The sequence below is a fragment of the Chondrus crispus genome, genomic scaffold (genome assembly GCF_000350225.1).
Source record: "Chondrus crispus Stackhouse genomic scaffold, scaffold_18, whole genome shotgun sequence".
NCBI lineage: Eukaryota > Rhodophyta > Florideophyceae > Gigartinales > Gigartinaceae > Chondrus > Chondrus crispus.
In genome coordinates, this window is record NW_005179058.1 from 11,544 (window position 1) to 37,388 (window position 25,845).

A 25,845-nucleotide genomic window follows, 5' to 3' on the forward strand; every position below is an offset into this window, starting at 1 on the left:
TTCTAAAATTGCACGGTTGGAACGTGTTCCAACCATGCAGCCTGCATTACTAACGCGTTTCTAGAAACGATTTTCCCCTGCAACACAGTTTCAGATTATGAACGTCATCAAGCGCAAATTGGTCCGGAAAGCTCTGGAAATGATCAAGGGGATCATGAAGAATGACGATGAGGAGCACGAGGCAGAAGAAGAATCAGACGAGTCGAGTGATGAAAAGACGAACGAGAAGAAGGCCAAGCCCTGCATCCAATTTTGGAATAAGTTTGGTAAGAGCATTAAGCTCGGTTTCATTGAAGATAGCGCAAACAGAGCTCGACTTGCGAAGCTCCTCCGCTTCCGCACTTCGAAAACTGACAACAAGACCCCAATGATTGGGCATCTCTCGATCAATACATGGAGCGCATGAAGGAAGATCAAGATCAGATCTATTATCACTCTGGTGCAGATCTCGAATCCGTCAAGGATAGTCCATTCCTCGAGAAACTGATCAAAAAAGGGTATGAGGTTCTCTATTTGACACAGGCCATTGACGAGAACATGATCACCCAGTTGCTTGACTACGAAGGCACGAAGTTCATGTCAATTTCGAAAGACAACTTCAAATTTGGTGAGAAAGATCAAAAAGAAGAGAAGGAGAAGAACAAGGCTCTGAAGAAAATGTACAAGCCGCTGACGAAATTCCTGAAAAAGAAGTTGGGAGACAAGGTCTCCAAGGTGAGACTATCAAACCGGCTCAGTGATACAGTGTGTGTGTTGGCATCGGACCAGTACGGTTATTCGGCGAGAATGGAAATAATTATGAGAGCGCAAGCATTCGCGGACCCCGACAGTTTCGGATACATGACGCCAAAGAGTAAGATTATGGAGCTTAATGCACACCACCCGATCACAAAAGAGATGCTTCGCCTTGTAGAAAGCGGAGAGGACGATGAAAGGGCAGCCGAGCTTGGGCATCTTGTGTACGACACTGCGCTAGTTGCATCCGGATATGTAATGCGGGACAGTGACTACAAGAGCTACGCAGACAGAATGTACAAGTGGATTGGTGAGAGTGTTGGCGTGGATCCGAGTGCGCCTATAGTGGAAGAGTACCCCGAGGAGGAGAAGGCTGACTCAGAGGAGGAGAAGTCTGATGGTGACGCAAATTTGAAGGAGGCATCTAGTAGTAGCGCAGACCCTGCTTCTGAAGACCACAGTGAGGATTCTTCTGAGGACCATGATGAGTTGTTGTACCGTAGTCGAACAAGAGTGGAGGATGAGGTATTTATGGCTACGGTTTCCGTCTTTTAAGTCGGAGAGGAGATTAGCGGATGTGACCCGATTTCGATAAGCTTTTTGGGGTTTAGCGAGCGATGGTAGTATCGTGATGACGTGACGGGTCGCGGAAGGATGGACCCAGCCGTGTATACCGCCTGCCAGACGTTCTGCAAGCTAACCTGTCGTGTTATCTCTCGTATCGGAGCGAGTCGCCTCGCTCTAAGTTTTTTGTGGACACAAAGAAAGTTGGTCTCTACCACTTTCACGGAATCCATGTGAACACGCAAGGTCGCTGGGACAGCCGTAATAAAGGCTACGAGTTTCTTATTGGACTTGACACGGACGCCCACATGCCAAGTTGGATGCTATCCGGGTGGAAGCAAAGCCCACCTCAAAAACTCCCGGGAATAATCAAAGCGGAACATGGCATCTCCGTCCTCAACGTAGTTTTCATTCAAAAGACGATACGCTTCTTCGAGTTGCTTGTCATCGGTGACATCTATGTCTGACCACTCGAAAGAGTCAATCAGGTTGTAAGGTTTTTTCGATACCTGGTCAACCGTTTTAGTCTCAATGGCCTCACCATGATCACCAAGCAGGTCGAGTTGATCGTCCTGTCCCATCTGGGGGATCGGTTGTGTTTTCCAAAATTTATATTCTTTTTCGGCAGGCTTGCCATCGACGCCGGCAACGCTCATCGTTCCCATCAACTCCGCAAGCTTCGCCCTCGCATCGCTCCAAGAAAGGTCAACCTCCTTGTACGTGTTCTTTCTTTCTGTAGGCGGCTTGTCGCCGGTGTCTTTCTCTGCCATCGCAGTCCTGAGAGAGTGTGTTATTCAATTGAGATCGCCACGAGAGTTGATAGTGGCTGGAATCGTTCAGAAAGCGCATGCGAGGGGTGGGGCCGGTGCGACAGCGAGAGCGTGGCTTGCGTGAGAGGGCGCAGAGAAAGACAGAAGCAGAGAAGGACGGAAGGAGATGCGAGGGCAGTGGTCATGGTGGATTAGTGAGGGGAAAGAAAGAGGAGGTTGGGGGATACCGGAGTAAACAACGGTGGACAGAGAAAGGCAGAGTTAATACCCTGTACTGTAGTGTGTATCCGACTGACCAAGCTTATCATACCTCAACAGATCCGACAAATTTAATAATTTTTCATCATTTAGCCGACACGAATTCTTCTGAAAGAATACTTCAAGACAGCCATATTGCACTTGAACGGTGGGGTTGTCAATGAAATACCTTGTAAATCACGAAGAAGCCATTTTCAACTTCGTACTACAAAGAAAAACTGCTTACAGTGAAGATTTCCAGGTTCTGCTTCACTTTTAGAGGTAGAACTTGTCTCCACAACAAACGATTTGTGCTGATTGTGTCAAGGGCTATGTGGAGTACCCAGTACTCAAATCAGAACTAAAAAACAAGCAAGGAGTTCGAAGAAAAATCCCTTTGTCCTCAAATTTTGTCCTCACGGTCGGATAGACACTAGCAGACCGCCACTTGTAATGTAATTATTTGGTGTGCAAAATCTAAACCGCCAGGCCTGGGGACCCCTGCGCACTGTTCCTTCAACAACATCCTACACTCTCACTTCTTCCAACACCATAATCCACACGAAAATATCGGACGACAGCACCACCGTTCCTCATATGTCAGGTCGAAGAAAGAGACGTCGTACGATGGGCACTACATGGATGGACAACGTCCCTAACTTGCCAGACCTGGCAGCCCTGTTCCATGACGTTCATACACGACCAGGATGCGATCTCGATGGGGATGCAGATGCGGCCGCACTTATGGAAGCAGAAGAAACCCCAGCTCTCGAGCTTCCGGAAACTGGCGAAGCGGCTGATATTTTGGGAGTGTTGAATGGGCACGCTTCGTCGAACAATCAGACTGGAGATCATGGTACTAGATCGAAGATAAAGGGCTCGGAACATCGAGAAACGGTTGTCGTCGAAGAAGGAATAGATCTTGTCGACTATGATGAGGGCCACTTCCCAGAACTTGGCGACTCGGAACAATTCGCTCCCGAGAGCGATCCAAACGGCGTTTTAGTGGGAAATGACAATATCATTGTTCCAAGTATTTATCAAGAGAGCTGTGAGGGGATGGAGTGCCTTCCGAGTTTATCAAGTGACGATCCCGAAATGGGAAGCAGGCTGGACAGCCAGAAAGTTTTGCGAATATTTCTATCGTCTCGGAAGCTTTTCGAACCATGGTACAACCTTTTGGGCTTCGTAATAGTTTGCGGTAGCGTCCGCTATACGGTCAAACAGTATAACCTCCTGAGAGATATACTGTCTTGGGTTTCTCCTTCTATTAAGTTCCCATCTTATTCCACCGTGCAGAGGACTCTCTTTCCGCATGCTTTGAAGTATCTTTTTCCCAAGAGTGACCTCAAGTACTTTGTCGTCCGACGAAAGAAGAAGGCATTCAACCGAACGTCATTGGTTGAAAATTTGGGGGGTAACGAGGAGACCGCATCGCAATATTCGAACGGGTCTAAAACTCCTGTTCGTATTGTTCCACCAAGTGAATGGGCGAAAGTGGACATCATGATGGCTCCGTTCTTCAACTCAATGTATCCAAAATCCAGTCGATGGCATGGTGGTGTGGCGGACGCAGAATGCATAGAAAGCTCGAAGCTGGTTGCAGAGCGGCAGATAATATCGGAAGCTACGACAGCACTTTACGTCCACAGTGGTTCATGTACTGTGCAGGCGTTCCCGGGTGCCGTGATTCGACTGGAACTGTCAAAACTGCTTCCATCACGTTTGTCACTTGACGTGCGCAATCTGGGCTATCGTGTTCATGAGAACGCAGAGAATAACTTTGTAATGAAGTGTATAATTTCAGCCGTGTGGTGCGTGGGAAGTGAGGGAAATGTTACAAGAAGCGCCAACATGGCGATGAAGGTTCTCCGTGGCGTGGAGAATTGCCTGGCCAGGCAGTTTTGTACAGCACCGCCATTGGAAAAGTATAATAGATCTGTGAGGCGTAGAGATGGAAGGATAGATTTTGAAGCAAGGGCTCGTTCTTCGAAGAAGGTGTTGCCTGGGGATATTTGTACCCTCCTTCGACCTACAGAAAGTGAAGCAGTGGCAACCTCGAGAATGTGTATGTTGGTTTCTAGGTTTTGGAAACACAAGGAAGGTCTCACCTCAGACACTTTGTTTTGGTTTCAAAACATGAGTACAAACGGGGCCGGTCAGCGTTTCAATGATGGTGGCGATGGAACTCCAGACAAACCCTTTCGTCTGCTCGGTACTCAGCATTTGAAAGGGCTGCCTTTCCTCCTCCAAGAGCCCAAAATATCGGGACGCACCCGCAACATTGACAGAAGAATGCAAAACAGCGGCCGCTTAATGGATGGAACAAAGTTCGTGGTCTATCGCGCTCTCCTATACTGCGATGACTTTTCCCCATTCTCTTCATTGTATCCGCAGGGTTCAGCAGGTGGATGCTACATGATCCCGCTTGGACTACCACCGCGAAGTCGTAACACGCGATCGTCTGTCAGAATCATTGGATTAACTCCTCCAGGTGTATCAACGAACAATATACTGCTCTCAATCATTCCAGACTTGGTTAAGTGTACAACAGAAGGTGTGGAAGCACACACGCCTACCGGGGAGAGAGTAAGAATCTTTGTCGACGTGGTGGGTTTTGTGGCTGACTATCCAGCGGCCGCTGAAACATTGGATGTTATGGGACATACAGCAAATACGCCCTGCACTCTTTGTACATTTCGGAAGAACAGCGGCGTCGGTGAGAGCGGATACGGCTATAGAACAAAAGTCCATGCACACCGCACGGCGTCCTTGAGGTGCATGGAACGCCATGAAGCTCTTCGCAACAGCGAAATTGACAGTCGAGACACAAACCGGCTTGGTATGAAAGACAGCAACAAGGTTAGTGACGAAAGTTCTCCTCTTCTTGCATTGCAAAGGGAACTTGAGCGCGTACGCGTTGACATACCGTTAACAAGCGATGGAAAGCGTGTGGTGTCAGGACGTTTTGAGGCATATCGCTGCAACGTCGTCGCGCCTGACCATTTGCTGGCCGGTCTCGCGAAGAACGTTATCGAGGTAGGCTTCCACGTGATTAACCGACAAGGAAACGCGGCCGCGTTCAGGGCAAAAGCTGACATGGCATTATGTGGAGCCCTCCGAGACAATGGGTTGAAGAGGCAATCATCAGTTTTTAGTTCCAAGAATGAACTCAATTCCATGACTCTGTCCGGTGTGTTCTGTGTCCTTCTCGTGTGCGTTCCGGTTTTCTACCAACTGTTCCCGGGGATCCAGAGTGAAGAAACCACTGTTGTGTTGGATCTATTGACGCAATTGCAGGAATTGATTGCGTTGACGTACTGGTGGCCATCGGAAGAGGCGGATGGTGTCTCAGATTATGTGTATGTGACAAGTGATAATGGAGCTCAATACCATGCAGACTTGCTGGAAAGGGCTGAGAAGTATGTGACTGAGGCAGACAAGTTTTGCGCAAATTATTGCCAAGGAGTGGGTAAAGGTCGCCCCAGCTTGGACAAGCCGAACCTGCACAGGTTAATCGAGTTGTACAACCACACAATTCCTGCCTTCGGGCATGTACGTCACTTTATGGAACTGGTGTTCGAGAATGCTCATCAACCTTTGAAGAGGTGCATAGTCCGGGGTAATCACCAAAAAGGACATTTGGCGGCCGTGGGTCATTGTTTGGGGAATGATTGGCAAGGGCGGTTGGCGTTGCTGTCCAGCACTATGACACAAACTTCGGATGCCGGACTGAAGATGGAATGCAGGAGAGGCCTTCGACGCTTGCTTCTCGGCGAAGCTTGCAACGAGTTGTCACAGGCTTCGGATGAATTGAAGGGATTCCTGAAGGACACAGATGTTAGTATATCTGATTTATTTGTCAAACCGTTGATGGACGAGATGCGGTCGAATGGGAAGGTCAACCCCGCTTGGACGGGAGATTCCGTACGATGGGAGGGGAATTGTGAAAAGGATGTCAATGAGCTGTCCAGCTGTTGCATATCAGAAACAGAAACGATAGATTCATCTGAGCTTTTGTCGCAGCTATTGTCACGGGCTACAAACATCCTGGAAAATCTCCGTCCAGAATTTGATACGTCAAAGAAGTCGGAAGTCAAGTTGTTCTCGTCTGCTCGGCGCGTTCGCAGAAGCTACTTGAGTGCGTCCCCACGGACGTACTCGCATGACACGATTGAGCCGGGATGTGTCGTCCAGGTTATGTTACCGCGCGGAGGGACGAAGGGATTGCTTTTGCATGCAAATGGGGCGGTCGGATCGTCATTGAACCTGTTCGCAGTTGTTGTGGTCTTGCAGAGAGAGGACGAGAGTCCTCACGCGGCTGTCGTAAGATGCAGAGTGGATGATCGTAAAACTCTGAGAATATCCGCGGAACTGAACTCAGAGTCTATACAGGTGCTCTGTCTCACTGATGGCGTCCGTCGCGTGGCGCTGTACCACGCCTGCTCAGCCAACTCCTGTCACGTATCGAGGGACAACTTCATCAAACACTCTGCCAATGTTTTGGGTGGCGGGGAATTCTACTTTCAGACGAGGAGAAAAGGTTACCCTGCAAGAATGGCATGAAGGGAATAGGGACCTGGTGTTTCAGACGCTGGAAAACCTGATTATTCGCGGAGTGGCGTTTTCTACTGGAAAATTATCAGATTTCAGCACCCATCCCATCTGAATTGAAATTGGGCGGACTTCTGGTTACACGTCTCGCCGATCCCGTCAACAGTTGGACACCTCGCTCTTCCTTGGCCAATCTACTGCTGACCGAAGGTATCTTTGGACACAAACAACCACGCAGTTCGTTTCGCGTATGAGGGCGCAAGATCGATGCCATAGGGTCACGGCGGGCCCGCTTGTGGTGTATGGGTGATCAGGATAGCGAGAGATCGCCAGTGCTATTGCTGGTGGATGGGGCTGCAAACGGTCGATCTACAGTTGATCGATCTCGATGTCGTCGTGATAGGAAACGCGCTGAAAGTAGGTTGATATGCACGCAGGTGCGTCGCATTTTATCCGCGTATGTCCGCACTATCTGACCATCTTCAAATTCTAGTGATGAGATCGCCTTTGTCTGCGTGCAAACCTGACGGAATTAAAACCGTGTTTGTCTTGTGAAAGTGTTGGATGGATTGTAAGTTGTCGTTGACGCTTCGCCAATCAGTCCGGCCGGACAGGCGTGCTGCACACAGTATCTTACCTACTTCAGTTTACATCTGCGCTTGTCCCCACAACAGTTGGTCATCGGAACTTGAAGTCATGGTTAACTCAACTCCGTCATGATTGGAAGTGTCACATGGCATCGGCGCCGGAAGTTGGGCAGTTCTTGTTGCGTGAAAGTGTTGGATGGATTGTAAGTTGCCGTTGACGCTTCGCGAATCAGTCCGGCCGGACAGGCGTGCTGCACACAGTATCTTACCTACTTCAGTTTACATCTGCGCTTGTCCCCACAACAGTTGGTCATCGGAACTTGAAGTCACGGTTAACTCAACTCCGTCATGATTGGAAGTGTCACATGGCATCGGCGCCGGAAGTTGGGCAGTTCTTGTTGCGTGAAAGTGTTGGATGGATTCGTAAGTTGTCGTTAACGCTTCGCGAATCAGTCCGGCCGGACAGGCGTGTTGCACACAGTATCTTACCTACTTCAGTTTACATCTGCGCTTGTCCCCACAACAGTTGGTCATCGGAACTTGAAGTCATGGTAAACTGAACTCCGTCATGATTGGAAGTGTCACATGGCATCGGCGCCGGAAGTTGGGCAGTTCTTGTTGCGTGAAAGTGTTGGATGGATTGTAAGTTGTCGTTAACGCTTCGCGAATCAGTCCGGCCGGACAGGCGTGCTGCAAGCAGTATCTAACCTACTTCAGTTTACATCTGCGCTTGTCCCTACAACAGTTGGTCATCGGAACTTAAAGTCATGGTAAACTGAACTCCGTCATGATTGGAAGTGTCACATGGCATCGGCGCCGGAAGTTGGGCAGTTCTTGTTGCGTGAAAGTGTTGGATGGATTGTAAGTTGTCGTTAACGCTTCGCGAATCAGTCCGGCCGGACATGCCTGCTGCACGCAGTATCTAACCTACTTCAGTTTACAAATGCGCTTGTCCCCACAACAGTTGGTCGTCGGAGCTTGAATCGGCAAGGAGACTGTATATTGCGCTGCGTAGCGTATGTAGATAGGGAGCTAACATAGTGGTAAACCGACTACTGACTCTTGCTCGCAATTCACACTGCTCCCATCCTATATGACAACTGGTACCACGGGTGCGGTGCATTGACCCGATCCTACGTGTGCACATCGCCGACCAGAAACAAACGTTGGATCATTCCAGTCTGTTTGGCAGTACCAAAACGCAATAAACTACTGCATGGCCATGCCCAGCGGTTAATATGGGATGTTTTTGAGATGGATCAGCCCAGCACGTATGGCGGTACCGCCAAATATTACAATGAGGCACTGCCATGTCCAATTGTAAATCTGCGATTTTTTTCAGCTGGCCCAGCGACGGCAAGGTATTGGAAGAGTACCAATAGATTACGGCTTGCAGGGAATTCGGTGCAAAATCAGTATCAAAAATTTTGCTCAAAAAATGTCTTGACTATCATTGGTACGGCCAAATCAAAAATTAAATTAATCGTAACGTTACGGGCCAGATTTACTTCGTAGTGCAGAAGAAGGAGAAACGGAAGTGAGAGTGAAGCGCATATCAGGTAAGGGAGGAAGGCGGGAGATATGTCCGGCGAGAACGGTCCGATTCCAGACGGATAATGTGAGTAGCGGAGTAGGGCTAGCAAGGGCAAGAGTGAGCTACGCGGTAGAGTCGATGCTGGAGAGAGTGAGTATGCCCGCCGGGTCGGAAGCGCCCGCATCTGGAGCACTGGCAGAAGGTATGGAGGTAAGGGAGAGTTGCGACGGCGTTGGTTTGTAACAGGAGCGGGAAAGGCGGTCGGGGAGGCTGAAGGACAAACAGGACTAGTGCGGCGGTGCAATCTGACGCAAAAAGGGCGTGTAAACGAGACAGTTGATGGTGCGGGGCTTTGTTGAGGAATGGAGGTGGAGGAGGTAATTGGAAGAAGCAATTGTCGAAAAACTCCGTTATAGGGTGGAAACGTTGACTCGGGAACCAGGCGCGCAAGAGCCTGGACTGTTCGCAAGAACTTGAGTCCTCTGAGAGAACGACAGTACGACTACCCGCCTTGGAGGGAGTCGTCAGAAGTTGGTGCACAACCTTGTTTATTGATTTCGTTCTAGCCTCGATCACTTTCGCGACATGGTCGCTTGCACTCGCACCTTAAGAAGAAGAGACAGCTTATGCATTCGTCGTACATCTGCTGACAATGTCTGTCTTCGAATTGCACTTTGCAATACCCTACAATTAATTAAAGCTACAACCTTTCGTCTTCCGTGCAATTGTCTGGGCAGATTGGATCAACTGGATCAAGGATATGATCATCTATCATGATCTTCTGTAATGCTGTTCTAATGACAGCACACGCGGGGCGTGGCCCCCCGTGTCTCGACACTCGGGGGATTCTAAAGGCGAAAGTGGTAGTCACCTCTGAAATTTCTGCGGCTTGAGAGGAGAGCGTACGACCCATTGTTGCACAGGAACGTCGATGCGCCCAGTATCCAACAGCTGTTCCAGGACAGGGCACGGTGCTGACTTGGTGAGACCATCAGCGGGATTGTGCTCGGATCGAATCCAGCCGACGTCGCTTATTTCCTGCTTGTGGTACGCCTCCCTGGCGGCATTCACATCTATCATCAGCCGCTTCTCGGTCGTGGTGGTTGATTTAATAATGGTCTTGAATAGGCTGTCAGAATCGGTCAGCATAGCGAGGCGAAGGTTGGTATTCAGGATGCGAGTGAGATCGTGTCGCAACAGGTAAGCGTAATCAAACCCATCAGCGAAGGCTAACACCTCCGCTCCCATGACTGAACGACTAATCCTCTTGCTTTTGTATGATGCGAAATGTAGTATATTACACCGGCGGGACGCATCACAGAGAAGCACAACGAAGCCGAGCTGCGATCGAAGACTGGGCGTATTAGAAAAAGATGAATCAGTGAACACGCGCAGGGAAAGCGTGTCTTGGTCGAGACGATGTTGTCGAATTCCGCGTTTCGCATTCTTCTGTGCTCGCGCAACAATGTCGTTCACAGCTTTGACATTTTTCTTTGTAAAATGAGACTCAGTAACCTGTGCAGCTAGATTTACTGCACCCGCGAGATCAGGTCTTGTGTGAATAAGCCAGGCCAACTCCTGTCTCTTTGAGCGAAATTGCGGGAAGGTGCAGGCGGAATCAAGCAGCGTAATCTTTCTCGCAAATCGCTCTTGGTGCATGAGATATCCGCTGTCATCACCTTCTAGCTTCTCGATTTGGATACCAGCGAACTGAAACTGATCATACTCCCTCGGTTTGGATTGAAAGCGTTGCCCAGTGATCATCGACTCGCACTCGAACTCCAAATCACCCCCACCAATAGTGTCGTCTACATAAGCTCCAGTTAATCCCCTCAGTTTCCCATGCACGACCTTGAAAAAAAGGGATAGATCGCCAGTTGTCTGTGTCATCATGAGTTCTTCACGTAAGTGTTTAGAAAATGTGACGTGCCAATAATCCCCGGAGTCCGATAAGCCGTAAAGAGGCTTGAGCAACTGTAACAAATGTCCTGGTTCGAGATTAAATTCTTTAGATGGTTTAACGTAGACGTCTCTCATGAGCTTGTCGGCACTCTGTAGGTAAGCTTGCGACACGTCTTGCGACCACAATCTGAATCCAAACACCGCAGCAATGGCAATGAGTAGACGAATCGAGCTTTGACGAAGGTTGGTGCTGTTATGCACGAGGATATGTTTCTCTGTATCGGTGTGCCCTTGGACCACGAAGCGGGCCTTGAAAAGTTGCTTATCAGTGTTGGCGTTCTTGATAGCGAGCACAAAACGCCCCCCGAGTATGTTAGCATCCGCAGGTACCTCCTCCTTACTGACTATCTTGTAGACGCCGCGTCCGGCGAGGCCAGCGAGTTCCTTGGTCTTAGCTTCCTCGAAGATACCGGAGCATCCTCGAGGATCAGCGGGATGAAGAATGTCAGTAAGCATGACGCCAGGTGGAGGGTTGGATCGAAACTGTTCCATCCCGGATAGTAGGCGCTGTAATTCACGATCGCCCTGTGCAGAGGGTGCTGGAATGACTTGTGATAGGTTGTAGTGCTTCTCCTTTCCGTTCCAATCCACAAACACCTCTTTCCCCATGATCTTCCTCACCTGATAGGGACCTATCCAAGCCTTTTCTTCCTCTCTGTACACCAACACATCGTCGCCGGGGTTGATGTTATAGCGCGTCGCAGGAGGCAGTTGGGACCGGAGGGCTTGCTGAATGCGTAGCTCTGCGGCAATTGTTGCCATCTCCCGACGCGCAAGATCAAGAGCGGCCATACGATCGCGTTGATGAGGAAGCTTTGCGTTAACGGCGGCGAAGACTGGGTCTATTCTAAATACTAGCTTTGCAGGGACAAGCCCACGTGGGCCCAGGGTGTCATTTCCGGCTTTCACAGCTAATCGTAGGGTGACTTCTGGATCGAGTCTTGGGTACTGTGCTCATATTTTGCGGAATGTGCGACGCAATGGAGCATGGTACCGTTCACCTATGCCTAAAGAGTTATGACTTTGGACACCCGAAAGTTGCAGATCAATACCATACAGTGCGGTCACGTCATGCCAGAATTTAGACGTAAAGACCGAGCCTTGATCTGCACGTATGCGATTCGGGTAACCGACGTAAACCGTAACCCAAGCTTCGATAAAGGCGTTCCAGATGTTTTGAGCACTGAGACTCTTTGGCAGAGCGACACTTTGAAACCCAGTTTGCGCGTCAACTATATGTAGAACGGGATTACCTTCTACCCAGAACAGGTAGATAGCTACTTCATGATTGAAAATTATCTCATCACTGGGAAGAGAAACACGGAAGCGATACGGGCGCATGCCAAACCTTTTACAACCCTGACACTTGTCGGCAATGTCCTGAGCTAGCTTCGGTGTCTTGGTGTTTATGCGCTCGGGCATACCCCGTTTCAACAGATTAAGAAGCTTTTGAGTAGAAGGATGGAAGAAATGTAGGTGCAATCGTTCAAGTTCTGGTCGAGAAAAGAGGACACGGTGTACATGCCACCGCACAAATAGATGACCATGTGCCCTAGTGATCGGGAGGTACCATCCCTGCTTCTTGTGAACGAGGCGATTTTCTACGTTGTCAGCTACCAGTGTGTGCTTGTCAAGTATATCGAGTCCAAGGAGTAAGGGAACATCTGAATCGACAACGTCTACCCAAAATGGGAATGACAAGTCCTTGTGAATCTGCATCTCAATCTGAATCTTTCCTAGACTAGTCCGAATCCCGTCACCGAACTTATACACGAATGGAGATTCCAAAAGGCGGAAAGGTTGACAAGTAGCGAAGCAATAAGCTTTAGCTTGAGCTAAGCCACATACAGTCTTCTGAGCACCCGTGTCAATGCAGGCACCTTCAAAAGTGGTACTACTATATTGTTTCGCAGCTGCCAACCGAGGTTTACGCGCTTTGACATCCAGCACCTCTTTCAAAATATGACCGTGGAAATGAGGAGAAGATCGGGGAGTGTTTGCGTGTTTCGGGCCAGCACGAAGAGCATGAGAAAGACGGGGTTCACGTGCGAGAGATGTGGTCTCGGGTTTATCGGGCGGTTCTTTGAGCCTGTTGAGCGGGGTATTGCGGCAAGACATACCCCGCCTCAAAAACTCGGCTCGTGCAGATCAGTCTCATCATCTTCCGGTACATCAAATTGTACGCCCGTGGTGAACGATGCCTCCTTCAGTAGTTCTTCGTCAGTATCAGCAGTGCTTGCTTCGAGTATGACGTTATCGGACGCATCAGCTACCGTAGAATCGGATACCATCATGGTTTCCATCATTTCGTTTGCCAACTCATCGACTGCTTCAGTGACGTTTACACCGGATGGCGATCTTCTATATGAAGGATTCCGGGTCATCCCCATCCGGTTTCGAATGACGCGTTGCATATCCATCGGCTCCTTACAGCGATACCAACGACACCCCACCTTACCACAGTAGTGACAAGTATAGTTGGAGCTGCTAAAGTTACGGCGCGGCCATGTTTCGTTTGGGTAGGTTCTGCGGGAGGCGCCGCGGTCGTCATGTGAATTGCTCAAATACCTGGGTACAATTGAGTTGCGACTGCGAGGTACATTGGCGAAGCGACCTTGTCCAGCAAAATTTGTACTCTTCCAGCGGGATGTGCGAAGTGAGTTACCGAGAGTAGATTCGTTGATGGAGGCCTCTTGATGTTTTTCGGACTGCTGAAGGGAGTATTCCAAGCGTTCGATGAGTGTATGGTAGTTGAGCTGATTAGCACTGACATTGGAAAGGACGGTCCGAGCCCAATCTCTCCCAACAACGGCTTGTTGCAAATGCAATGTCTTGGCACGATCGGTGCGATCTTCGGGGTGCGACATTGGTGTAAGCCTGTCGATTTCATCAATGGTGCAGCGCAATGCGGCGGCCCCGTTGGTGTTCTCCTCTGTCTCGAATTGTGTGATATGAATCTTGTTCAGGCGCTGGGATACGTAGTCCTGCTTTGCAGCAGAAGCATAGCCTTTGTTGAAACGCCTGATGACATCACCGTAGTTGTTGACGCGGCCCTTGATCTCATTAATGAAGAAGTGAAGTGCTGCGCCATCAAGGAGGTAGTGCATGTAGTCGATACGATCAGAGCCTGTGACCTTGTTCTGGCCGCACATGAACTGATAGCAACACAGTTTGGTAGGCCAATCTTCATCGCTTTTACCCCAGAATTTTTGCTTGTCTGAATGATACGCGGAACTCATCCCTTTGGCGGCATAATTAATTTCTGAACCACGCGAGTATGAAGGTGGACCTTGTGTAGGCCCCGAAGAAGAGGTGTGAGGGACCGTCGCCGGGAGATGGATGTATGGGGATACAAATGGATTGCCGCCAGGGGTAGATGGTGAAGAGGGCACAAACTCTCCGCGTTTTATGGCTTTGAATTGGTCAATGGCCTTCACTCTGTCGCCCTGGTCTGCATCTCGATTCCATACGGCGCATATGATACGATTAACGATGAAGTTACCGGACTCGACTGTCACTGGGGTAGGCACACCCCTCTCGTTTAAGAACAAGCGAATTTTCTTATAAATCTCGTAGTTTACAGTGACCATTGGGTGCACTAGCTCGCGAGGATCTAGGTCTTCCCGGATCTGAGACAAAAGATCGTCTTGCTGAGGAGCCGGGCTCTGTGAGGCGTAGCCAGAGAAAAGGTTGAAGAGACCTTCTTGGTTGGCATTGCTGAGTCGAATGTTACCAAAAGGATTAGAAGGCACATAAGTCATGTCCTGTGCAGCCGCAGCACTATAAATTTGGCCATCAATAGACGAGGATGGAGCTGTAGGCGGCATTTTGATTGTCGGAAGTTCTGTACGTTAAAATTGGCAAAACGCTGGAGACGAAGCGTTTCTTGATTCGCGAATGTCGACAAACTCCGTTATAGGGTGAAAACGTTGACTCAGGAACCAGGCGCGCAAGAGCCTGGACTGTTCGCAAGAACTTGAGTCCTCTGAGAGAACGACAGTACGACTACCCGCCTTGGAGGGAGTCGTCAGAAGTTGGTGCACAACCTTGTTTATTGATTTCGTTCTAGCCTCGATCACTTTCGCGACATGGTCGCTTGCACTCGCACCTTAAGAAGAAGAGACAGCTTATTCATTCGTCGTATATCTGCTGACAATGTCTGTCTTCGAATTGCACTTTGCAATACCCTACAATTAATTAAAGCTACAACCTTTCGTCTTCCGTGCAATTGTCTGGGCAGATTGGATCAACTGGATCAAGGATATGATCATCTATCATGATCTTCTGTAATGCTGTTCTAATGACAGCACACGCGGGGCGTGGCCCCCCGTATCTCGACGGCAGTACTGGTTGATGGCGTTAGCCGAAGAACGGGGAGGCTGCGTAGGTACACAGATGATGATGAGGCACGACGAAGCGCTAGAACTAGGGAGCTCCCCTCCTCTGGTGTGCACTTTACGTTGATGCGCGGCTGTGGAACTGGTAGCCGGTAATGACACGTGCGGAATCGAGGCAGGAACGAGGTGCAGGCGCGACGGGGTCAGGATTGGGCCGTTTCCGGTCCGGTGTGCAGTGCCATCTGAGAAGGGGTCGAATAGGCAGCGTGACCGCCGGAGGGCGGTTTATGGACTTGCCTTTCAACTGACCTGTTTTGCGACCAAGATCGCTCCTCCGTCCCCGAAGACGGCAGTTTCTCTTCCTTTCTCCATCGTTACCGCCCGCACCCCCCACGTACTCCGCAAGAGAGCCCCCCGAAGCCGATCTACATCTACCCGGGCTTGTTACGCATCTTCCGTGACAATACCATCGCCCTGGATAATCAGTGCCCTGCTGTCCACTACAAGTGTCGCGAGTGCCGCAAGGATCAGAAAACCACCGCCGCTGATCGGCAAGTCCCTCCCAACAACGATGACATTACAAGTGTCGCGAGTGCCGCAAAGATCACAGAAGACCGCCGCCGCTGATCGGAAAGTCCCTCCCGGCAACATGACTCAGATTTTGGTCATGCGGCTATGCAGACCCTCCCGCTGCATTCCATCGCCCCCGAGTGGCCCCACCAGGTGTCGTGCGCTATATGTCTTGAGGAGCTCGGACGCGTCAAGGGTCATTTCGGGCCTATCAATACGGTATCTTTCTCTCCCGACGGCAAACAGTATGTGTCAGGAGGAGAGGACGGCTTCGTGAGATTACATGATTTAGATCCGGATTACTTCACAAGAGGACAAGAAGGGCTTGTCTATTTTGTTTGCATATTGTACCGTAAATACCTTACTACCCTACGCCCTGACGGCCTGAGGTCAACAGTGCAGACGTTCCTATATTGCGATGCCTGCTGCACCTCTTGAGTTGTATACTGTAGGTGAGCACGCATCCCGTCGCTCTTGTAGCCAAACTTCGATATCAGTTGTCCTCTGGGACGACCGCGCCTCATTCTACTCCACTCGACTCAAATTAGGAACGGAATTGTTTAACATTCACGTCGTCCTCGTCTTGCAGAACGCATTCAATATCACTTTTCGGATAGCTCACAAAAAGAAGAGCGTAGTCTTGGTCGCGCTTTTCCTTGGGCAAGCCCAGTGCCTCACTTTGGTCAACTTCCCCTGAAGTTATTTTCACTACAAGTGCACAAGTGGTACAACACCCATTTAGACATGAGGAAGGAATATCAGCGTCCTGATCCGACATGCCATGCCAAACATATCGATCCTCCGGAACTTGATACGTTAGAACTCGGTCATTCTTAGGATCGTGTACGTTAACTGTGTGGGTCTTCGCATTTGGGTTCTTCAAACCAATTACGACCCATCGGAGCAAATACATCCAGAAAATTGTCGTTGTCCATAAACAAACAAACTGGTGTACCTGGTGAGGGATCTGCGTGTGGAGTGTTCAGTGGTGAGGGCATACTGCGATGCCGACTGGGGTGTAAGGAGGCGCGAGTGACGCAATTCGAACAGAGGGTGGATGGTGCTGGGGATCTTGGGACTGTACTGTAGATGAATGGCCTCGAGGTGGGGGAGTGGAGCGAGGGCGGTAGTGCTCCTGAAGCGCGAAGGAGGCGAGTTTGACATGTTTGGGAGCAAGATGCAGCGAGTGAGGATGTAACAGCACAACACACGGTTACGGGGGGAGGGCGCCGGTGGGTTGGTTTAGTTGTTCGACGAGTCGGGATGGAGAGGCATCGCGCAGGGCAGGATGACGGAAGGAGGTGTGGAAAATGGGAGTGACCGTGGCGGTCTGGTATGAGGGTACTAGCCGGGGGAGGTCGTCCTGCTGGACAGCAAGGGCCTTGCCTCTTGCTATGGGGGGCTAGATCCAGAGGAACAAGAGGCTGCTAAAGGAGGAAGCGTTGCTCTCTGCGCGGGGCGCCAGTTCGGGAGGTGCGGCGGTGGGGCGGCGGCAGAGCATGACGCGTACGGGAGCCGCGGAGGGGGCAGGGAGTAGGTCGAAGAGTGGATTGGGTGATGGGAGGGCGGGACCGGGGGGCACAACACAATGTCTACGGAATGTGAGTGGCGGGTGGGTGGTTGACGGTTGTAGAGGCTAATGGTTGACGGCCACGACCATTAACTGCCAGAAAACAACCACCGCGACCAATGAACGGCCATTGCCGACCACCCCAACTATCTGCCCTTATTCCTGGGCTCAGCTGCTCATAGAGACCGCCCATTAGTCGACCACAACCAACCACAACCAACCAAGCATTACCACTGCCCAACCACTGCCCCGCCGTTCGCCGGCCACAGTTTCTACTACGGGGAGCAGCAGGCTCCATTCCTTGTTCACCGTGCTGGCTCCGTCCCACGCCATATGAGGCGGGTGTGGCAGACGGAAAGCGTGCGTCGAGAGCTGGAGCGCGGCTGAGTGCCACGCTTGGGCCGGCCAGTCCGGCATCAGTAACACAGCCGGGCATCTCGAGTGGCGCAGCTTCCGCACAGTCGCCGGCAGCAGGTCGATGGGCGGGCACAGCAGTCGCGTCTCGCTGATGTCCCAGGGTGTCAGCAGCTCGGCCATGCTCTGGCGGCGCAAGAACACAGGGTTCTCGCCCAATGGTCGGAAGGGGAACTCCGTCGCAGGCGCCCTCATGCCATCCGCGACGGAACGCCGCAGCGAACGGCGCATCCGGAGATCGCCACGCAGGAACCTGCGCGAAAGCGCGTCGGCGTACTTGTTTAGGACGGATGGGAGCCATCGCGCGTCGATGTGGACCTTGAGGCGGTCGAGCTCGCGCTTGAGCAGCCGCGACTCCCTCATCATCGGCCGGCTTGCGCTGACCATGGCGTTGATAACGTGCACAGTCGCGGTGTTGTCGCACTGTAAACCGACAGTGCTGACACCCATGTGCCTGAGGCGCGCGCCAAAGGAGGGCTCGTGTTCCCGTGACGTCTTCGTCAGGAGCATGCGCACGGCGCGCAGCTCTCGATACGAGATGCTCTCTGCGCGCGACTGCCAGTCCCATACGCCTTGAGCTGCCCACAACCCCGGAGAACCGGCCTTCTCAGCCGGTCCCAAGGTGCCGCCGTACCCGACATCGGCTGCGTCGGTATGGAGCGTCATCGCTGGCGACGCGACCGGGCGGAGCGGGCGACCATCGCGCTCGGCACTGGTGAGCTCGCACCAGGTTCGAAGGTCCCGTATCCCCTGATGGCAGAGACGGCACCGCGCGCCTCCTCGAGCTGCCTTTTTGAAAACCAGCGGGCGAGTTGCTTTGCAGCACTCGCTGGCTCGCAGCATGCGGCGCACTTTGCCCTAGCGCCTTGGCGCGTTCCGGGTAAACGATACTGACGTCGCCGCCGTTGCTGTTCATATCCCGGTAGAGGGAGCGAGTGTAGAATCGCGCGAACGGCACCGCGAGCGTCAAGGAGACACAGAGCCCGACGAAGCTGCGCAGACGCGCCGCTGACACCCAGCGACGGCCGCGCGTGCTCTCGGATATCAGGTGCTTCGCCATGTGGCGCACCTTGGCGATCTTGCGCGGTGCAATGAAAAACTTCTCCAGCACCGTGTCAATGACGACGCCGAGGTGCTCCACGCGTGTGCTGTCCACCCACTCGCCCTTGGTGGGGTGCCGGACCAGACCAAGGTCCTCCAGCAAAGCCTCGATGGTCTTGCGTGCGGCGCAGCAGTCCGCGAGGGAAGCGACCGTGCCCGGCGGGCTGGGACAGATCAGGAAGTCGTCCAGGTATGGCAGCATCGGCAGCCGGTGCGCCGAACGCAACGCCTCGACAAGTGGTTTCATGAACCTTGTGAACCACATGGGCGACCGTCCCCATACGAAGGGGAGCGCGACGCATCGGTAGAAACGCCCGTGGTACCGGAAGATAAACATGTCTCTCATCTGTGGGGCGAGGCGGAAATGGTGGTACCCTGCCTTGATGTCGAAGCTGAGCATGTGGTCGCCCGCTTGAAGCTCAAGCGCGTACGCGGGAAGCGTCTCCATCCTGACGCTGCCCTTCTCTCAATGCTGGCTCTGCTTAGCAAAGTTAACCTCAAAGCGCCCTTTCCTTCCCTCCGAGCCGTCTTGCCATACCACGAAAGAACTGCTCACCATGTAGCCTCTCGCCACTGCGTTGCAGACGTAGGACACGCCGAGTTCCTCGTAGATGCCCTCGGCGCATCTTTCGCCAAGTCCTCCGACCCGAACGCTAGATCCCCGGCTGCCTGGGGTAGTTCGCCGAAAACCTCGCCAGATGTGAACGGAATAACAGGTGGATCGTGTATTCCGAACGCGATCTGTCTAGCAAGGTAGGCCGAGGCCCCCAGTGACCTCCATGAGGCGGCCCGCTGTTGCGTGCGCCGCCAAAGAGGCCGAGGCATTACTTCTCGTCGGCCTTGCCACCCCCCTTGCCGCGCTTGACAGCGTTGCTATCGGCGAGGGCGGCGAAGGCCTTCATCAGTTGCCTCTCGCGCAGGCCATCGATCTGCCTGGCGCGGTCGTCCAGCGACTCGTTCGCCGGACGGTACGAGTCCTCCTCATACATTTCTTGCTTCAGCTTAGCGGCGACGGGATCTTTCACCGAGTTGCGGTAGAACTAGATGCGCACGGCGAGCACGCGACTGGCGTACTCACCCAGGATCTGCGCCCACGCCGCGAGAAGGGCGACCTTTCCCTCAGCAGCCCTCTTCTCTGCACCCGTGGTAGCGCTCGCCACCTTCTCGTTCATCATCGCAAAGCACGTTGCCTGCAAGCCCAGCCAATATCCCGTCGCGTTGATGTAGTTCTTTTCATAATTCCAGATTGAGTGCATCGAGGCCTGGGCCGTCTGCAGCTCTATCCGGGGCTTCGACTCCGTGTTGCGGAAGAAGCCGCCCTGGAACACGTTGATACCTGGCAAGACGGGCTCGTAGGGGAGGCGAGACAGCCCCACTTGAAGGTTGAGAGAATACCGCGCGGCGATCTCGCCGTAGGTCGACATCATGTCGGCTGTGATCCCGGCGTCTTCGGGCTCGGCTCCCTTCTTGGTCTTGGCGCCGGCGGCGAGCCAGGCTTCGCACTCATTCTAGGCGGTAGTCCAAAGGTCCATGATACGAGCGGGCGTGTGAGCCTTTGTTTCGCGCTGTTGACCGCGTAGAAAAGTTGCCTTCCTCTAGACGTACTAGGGACCTCTCTTCGCGAGAAGAGAGAGGCATGCCGTTCGCTGTAGGGAGCGCGCGCCGCCGGCGTAATTAAGGAGAGGGCACGCCGTTCGCTGTCGGGCGCGCACGCCCGACAGCGACGCCGGTGCAATTAGGGAGAGGGCACCGTACGCGAGCGGCCCGGTCGGTCCCTATAGCGGACCACCGCTGGCCTCGAATCGCTATGCGTGAGGAAATCATTTCATCCATGAAAACTGCCCTTTTCACACGACGTAAAAGTCGCCCTCCGCCATTTTTCCTGCCCTGCACAACCATTTTAAACATTATGTTGTTGGTGAAACCTGTTTTGAACTGTCTCCCCTTCCCTCACCACTTTCAAACCACATATATCACACTCCATTTCTCTGTCATTTCTCTGTGTCAGATATTGCAAAGATGTCCGAGGAGTGCGTTCCTGATATGTCCTAATCCCCCATCCACCTCAAACTCAAGAGGCACACTCATCACTCATAACTTCAATCAAAAGCAACTTAGCCCAATCTGCCCCTCATTCACACTACGGCAAACCACAGATCACAAACACTTCCAAATTCTCTTGTGACGCCATACAACGACTGGTTTCTCTAAACCCCTATTCCCCCTTAATTCCATGAGCCTTCACCCTTACATCTCCGCTACTAACTATGCCAAATTCTCGACATCGTCGCAAACCTCACCACGTATCGGAACGTCCAACATCTACCGCTTGTCTCTGTGCTACCCAGGCTTTTCCCTCTCCAACTCAGTACGAGCCCCTCCCAAGTCTTAATTCGTAGAAATGTTTAGGTATATACAACGTTTCGTACTCCCTGAACCCTCTCTCTCTCTCTTCCTCCTCTCTTCTTCCCCAGCGTTTCGTATCCCCGAAACCACCCCTCGTCGATCATACCGCTCCCCTCTCCTGTTTTCCCGTTGTCTGCTGACTTCGAGCGCGATGACTACGCCTTCGCATGCCGCCGCTTTCGTGAGCCATGAGCCTCAGGTGCCATTGTATCCCGCACCTAGGACGTTGTCCGTTGGCTTCCATTCAGTTCCTCTCATTCTTGTCTGTCTGCATTGCAAGAGTGGCACTTCCAGCGTTAGAGCCTTAGGGGAGCACTTGCGCAACGTGCACGAACTCTCTCCGCCACTGGCGACGGAGATGGCCTCTGCAGCTGAACAAGCTCTTACGCTCCACCGAGATGCCGTCTCCGATTCTTCGGTGAGAGAGGAATATCTTCAAGCTCCGCGGCACCTACTGGAATCAGACATACCTCTATCGTTGAAGTTCTTACCACCTTTGCGCGGCTTCTCAACACGACATGTGCTTTTCTGCCCATTTTGTGTCTCCTCTTACACGAGCCCGCATCGTTTTCGAAAGCACTACAACGAAGCCCACTCACCCCAAGAAATGGCTGCAACGTCGGGTACTGATGTTGGCTCCATCATCCGACGCGGCGGTATTCGAGCTCAATCCCTCTTTTCCGGAGCAAAGACCAGCTACTTTCCGGTTACAAACGAGAAACCATTTCCGTCACCGAAGTGGTCACGAAACTTTCTCAGTCGCCACCGTCGCATGCCGCCTTTATAGGGACACAAAACGTTTCCGACCCACCCACGGCGCCTCCCAAATCAATGAATACGACGTCTGATTCAGCATTGCGACCCCTCCCCCCTTCCTTCATTTACCTCCAGCCCAAGGCGGCAGCAGTTTTAACACGCCTCACATTGACTGCATCTGCCACAACAGCAGCTCGCCTTGGTCCCCTCGATGAGAAAGATGATGAAGATACCGGAATCTCCCGCAGAAACACTTTCATTTCCATTACGGAGTTCGACGACGCGCTTCGGTCTCTTTCCCTCACGCCTGAGAAGGCTGCGTATCTCACCGCAGCTCTTCGCACCCCTGCAGATGACAGGCACTTGACTATGCTGGGAAATTCCATCTACCTTTATTTCGAAAGCTTGAAAGACATCGTCAGGGATCTCACACACGGCTTTCGTCAGGCCATCAATCTCCATGGCACTGCGCTTTTCCGAAGAATTCAGCCGAAACCGGAGCGCAAGTACGCAGCAAACGTGGCCCGCTTTCTCTTGTTTACGCATCGTACCGTTGGAAAATGCTTCTCCCGCCACATCACCAGTAACGCTGTTGAAGCACTATTCCTAGAGCTCAGTCGACAGAGGCATCCAATCCATTCGTTGTCTTCAACTCTGCATGCCTGCCTTCATCATGCCTTATCAAGCTTGCTTCTCGTCTGATTCAGACACGTTGACCTTTTAACATGCTTTGCTGTCCGTAACTTCGTCGTTGCTCCGTCCGTGGTCGTCGACCAACCTCTTTACACATACCGCTCCACAAACGTTTCGGGCCGTTCGTTCAGGTTTGCAGACGCCAGCGATGTAAGCCATCTTTTGGCCGCGCTTCAGTATGCTGTCTCCATGACCGCATCCCATGAGTTACATCATTTTTCCATCCACCAAGAATCTGCCGATGATCTCAGTAGAACTGCAGACAACACTCCTGTAAAAGAAGATCCAGCATCGGCAATCATTGCAAAGGTTGAACAAAAGGCCAACACTGCAGCAACTTTTATTCGAAAGACTTTGGACATCGCTATGTCCATCATCAAGCGGGAGGAGGGTCCCCCCTCTTTCGAAGTCTGCTCCATACATAAGCCGGATCCATGCGGAATTATCAAGTCTCACCACTTGTCAATGCCCCTTCTCGGCACGATTATTAGGGGATTGCATTCCAGGTTTGACGAAATATGGACGGAAGACCTGCTCATCGGGTCTGCTCTTCCAGATGGTTTTGTTTCAACTGTAAACTCCCTGCATGACGACCCCTCAAACCGTACAACCGGCTTTTCTTTTCTCTCCTCGCTCACACACCATGCGTCTTGGGTTCAGTCGAATCTTGTACACCTTTTCCATGCCCTTCGAAATCCAGGTGAAGATTTCATTGCTCGGTCCCCTTGTGTTCTCGCCTCAACTACTGCACAAAAACAGCCCAGTGAAAATGAACAATCGGACGGGTCCTCGTCCGGCCCACCCGTGGCCACCTCAAAAGATCGCTTCGTTCAAGTCGCTGAACTTCGTTTGTGGCACACAAAGGTCATTCGCTTCCTGACAAATTGTCAGCTGATACAAGAGCTGTTATTGTGCATGATACATTTTTCATCCGGCTCTCCTGGGAGAGCCACTGAGATACGAACGTTCCGCATCCACAAGGGGGACGGTTGCATGCGAAATTTAATCATTGGACAACATTCCGATGTCATACTTCATCCTGGTTACTCCAAATCACGTGCCGCACTAGGCTACACTCGCCCCCTATACCGCTTTCCGGACCGGCAGTCGTCGTTCCTATTGCTATCTTACTTGGCAGTCATTCGCCCTCTAGAGAGTGAGATGATCATAGCTCTTCAAGGTGATGCTGAGATGAAGTTGCACTGGGACTTTCTCTTTGTTGACCAGGGCAAGCTTTTTGCACCCACGAGAATTAGAAACGTCATTGCCTCTACTCTCCAGTCCCACAGTATTCATATTTCTTTTCGGGACTATCGCCAATTTGCAAGTGGTACGGTTCCTCTCCTGTGCCAAAACACGCAGCAGAGTATTATGAACGAGATACTCGCCGAGCAAGCTTCTGCCGGTCATGAACAAGCGTCACATACAGTGGCAGTCGCAGATCGGCACTATGCTCGTACCACCACTATGATGCCCAATTGTTCAGCGACGACGCTCGCCAGACACCGCCAGTTTTCGATGGAGTGGCACCGCAATCTCCAGCTGTTCGCCTCACCCCTGGACTTTCTATCTAGTCAGGCCCCCACAGGCTCCAGCCACAAACTTCCACCGCCCACCCTTTTGCAGCCACGCCCAGCTTCCACATGGCGAAAGAAAAACGGAGGAACAAAAGAAGAGACCCATCCAGTCACCATCCATCCCTCCACCCCCTCCCAGTCCATTACGAACTGTGGTCCGCCTTCACTCTCCATTGCCGCCCCGCCGGTCTTCGGCGCTACCCTCCATAACCCACCATTGCGTATTTTCGGTCACCTTGTGAAACCTCTTCTCTGTGCTCTAAAAGAGGCAACTGGATCGAAAATTGCAGAGTTCATGTCCCAAACGCAGTTTGCAGTCACTGCAGCAGTGTGTACTTCCCTAAATAGCTTTTTGGTGTTAATGCCTACCGCCTCCGGAAAGTCCATGTGCATCCTTCTTCCGTGTTTCATGGAAAGGAAGACCAATTCGACAATCATAATTGTCCCTTTGACGGCCTCGGTGACCGAATATGTCAAGCGCGCAGCCGATGTTTCCCTCACCGCAAGTACGGTACCAAATGAACATGGGAGTAACAACTTTTCTGACCTCTATATCTTCACACCGGAGAAGATAAACGGCGAACGATTTTCGGAACTAATCGTTCGCCTTTGAGACGCCAATAGACTTGCTCGCATCGTTATAGAAGAGGCCCATCTCACGGTAATGTCGGCAAGCTTCCGCCCATCGCTCAAGAAAATCCGCCAGTCGCTTTCCGTGATCCCGGAAGCAATCCCTCGCATACTTCTAAGTGCCACAGTCCCCCCTGCAAAAGGAGAATCCTTCTGGAGATGCACAGCATCAAGACAGCTTTCTTGTTTGTAGTGCAATACCCGTCTCGGGTAGGGGGAAAAAAAGGAAGTGAAAAAGGAAAAATTGGATACTGTAGTCCGGGTTTGGGGGACACACGTGTGCGACGAAGCGCACGATTATTTTAATTATTTAATTTATTTACTAATTAGATCTAGAATCTAGAGCCGGGAGCTACTGTACTCGCCCCGGCGGGGCTCTATATAACTTAGCCCTTTGACCGAACAAGTCAATAAACCAACCCGAGTTGCCGGAGTTGAATGTCGCCTTGGTCGAAGTCCGTCTCTACCAAGACGCTCCCTTTTACCTAAGCCTACGGCATCCTCTATCGCTCGGGGTTCCCTTTTCTCTTTCTTTTATTTCCCTATCCTTTTCTATCTCTAATTCTACCTATTTTACCCTTATCTTGTTTTAGTGCCATCGGCCTCGGTTGGGACCGAACCGATGTAGGTGTCTTTGCCATCGGGCGACACAGTTGACGTAGCGCTGCTACTGTGACCCATCTTCCGACGGAGACCGTTGTAACGACGTCTCCCTCGAAGGGCTCCGTCGTGTTACGAGCCAGTGTTGGTGCCATCGGCCTCGGTTGCGACCGAACCGGTGTAGGTGTTTCGAGCCATCCGGCGGCACAGTTGACGTAGCGCTGCTACTTTCATTTCATCCCGTCGGG

At 51.8% G+C, this 25,845-nt stretch overlaps 1 protein-coding gene across 1 annotated transcript; it reads left to right on the forward strand.

Annotated features, from left to right (window-relative positions):
- Window positions 1-393: 393 nt before the first annotated feature.
- Window positions 394-1,290, forward strand: CHC_T00008311001 (Protein kinase). The gene has a single exon (XM_005714600.1). It carries the CDS (start codon window positions 394-396, stop codon window positions 1,288-1,290), a length of 897 nt encoding a protein of 298 aa, XP_005714657.1.
- The last annotated feature ends 24,555 nt before the right edge of the window (window positions 1,291-25,845 follow it).

What these genes read in the sequence shown, in the direction of transcription:
- CHC_T00008311001 (XM_005714600.1), top strand. Translation starts at nt 394, where the DNA reads ATGGAGCGCATGAAGGAAGATCAAGATCAGATCTATTATCACTCTGGT.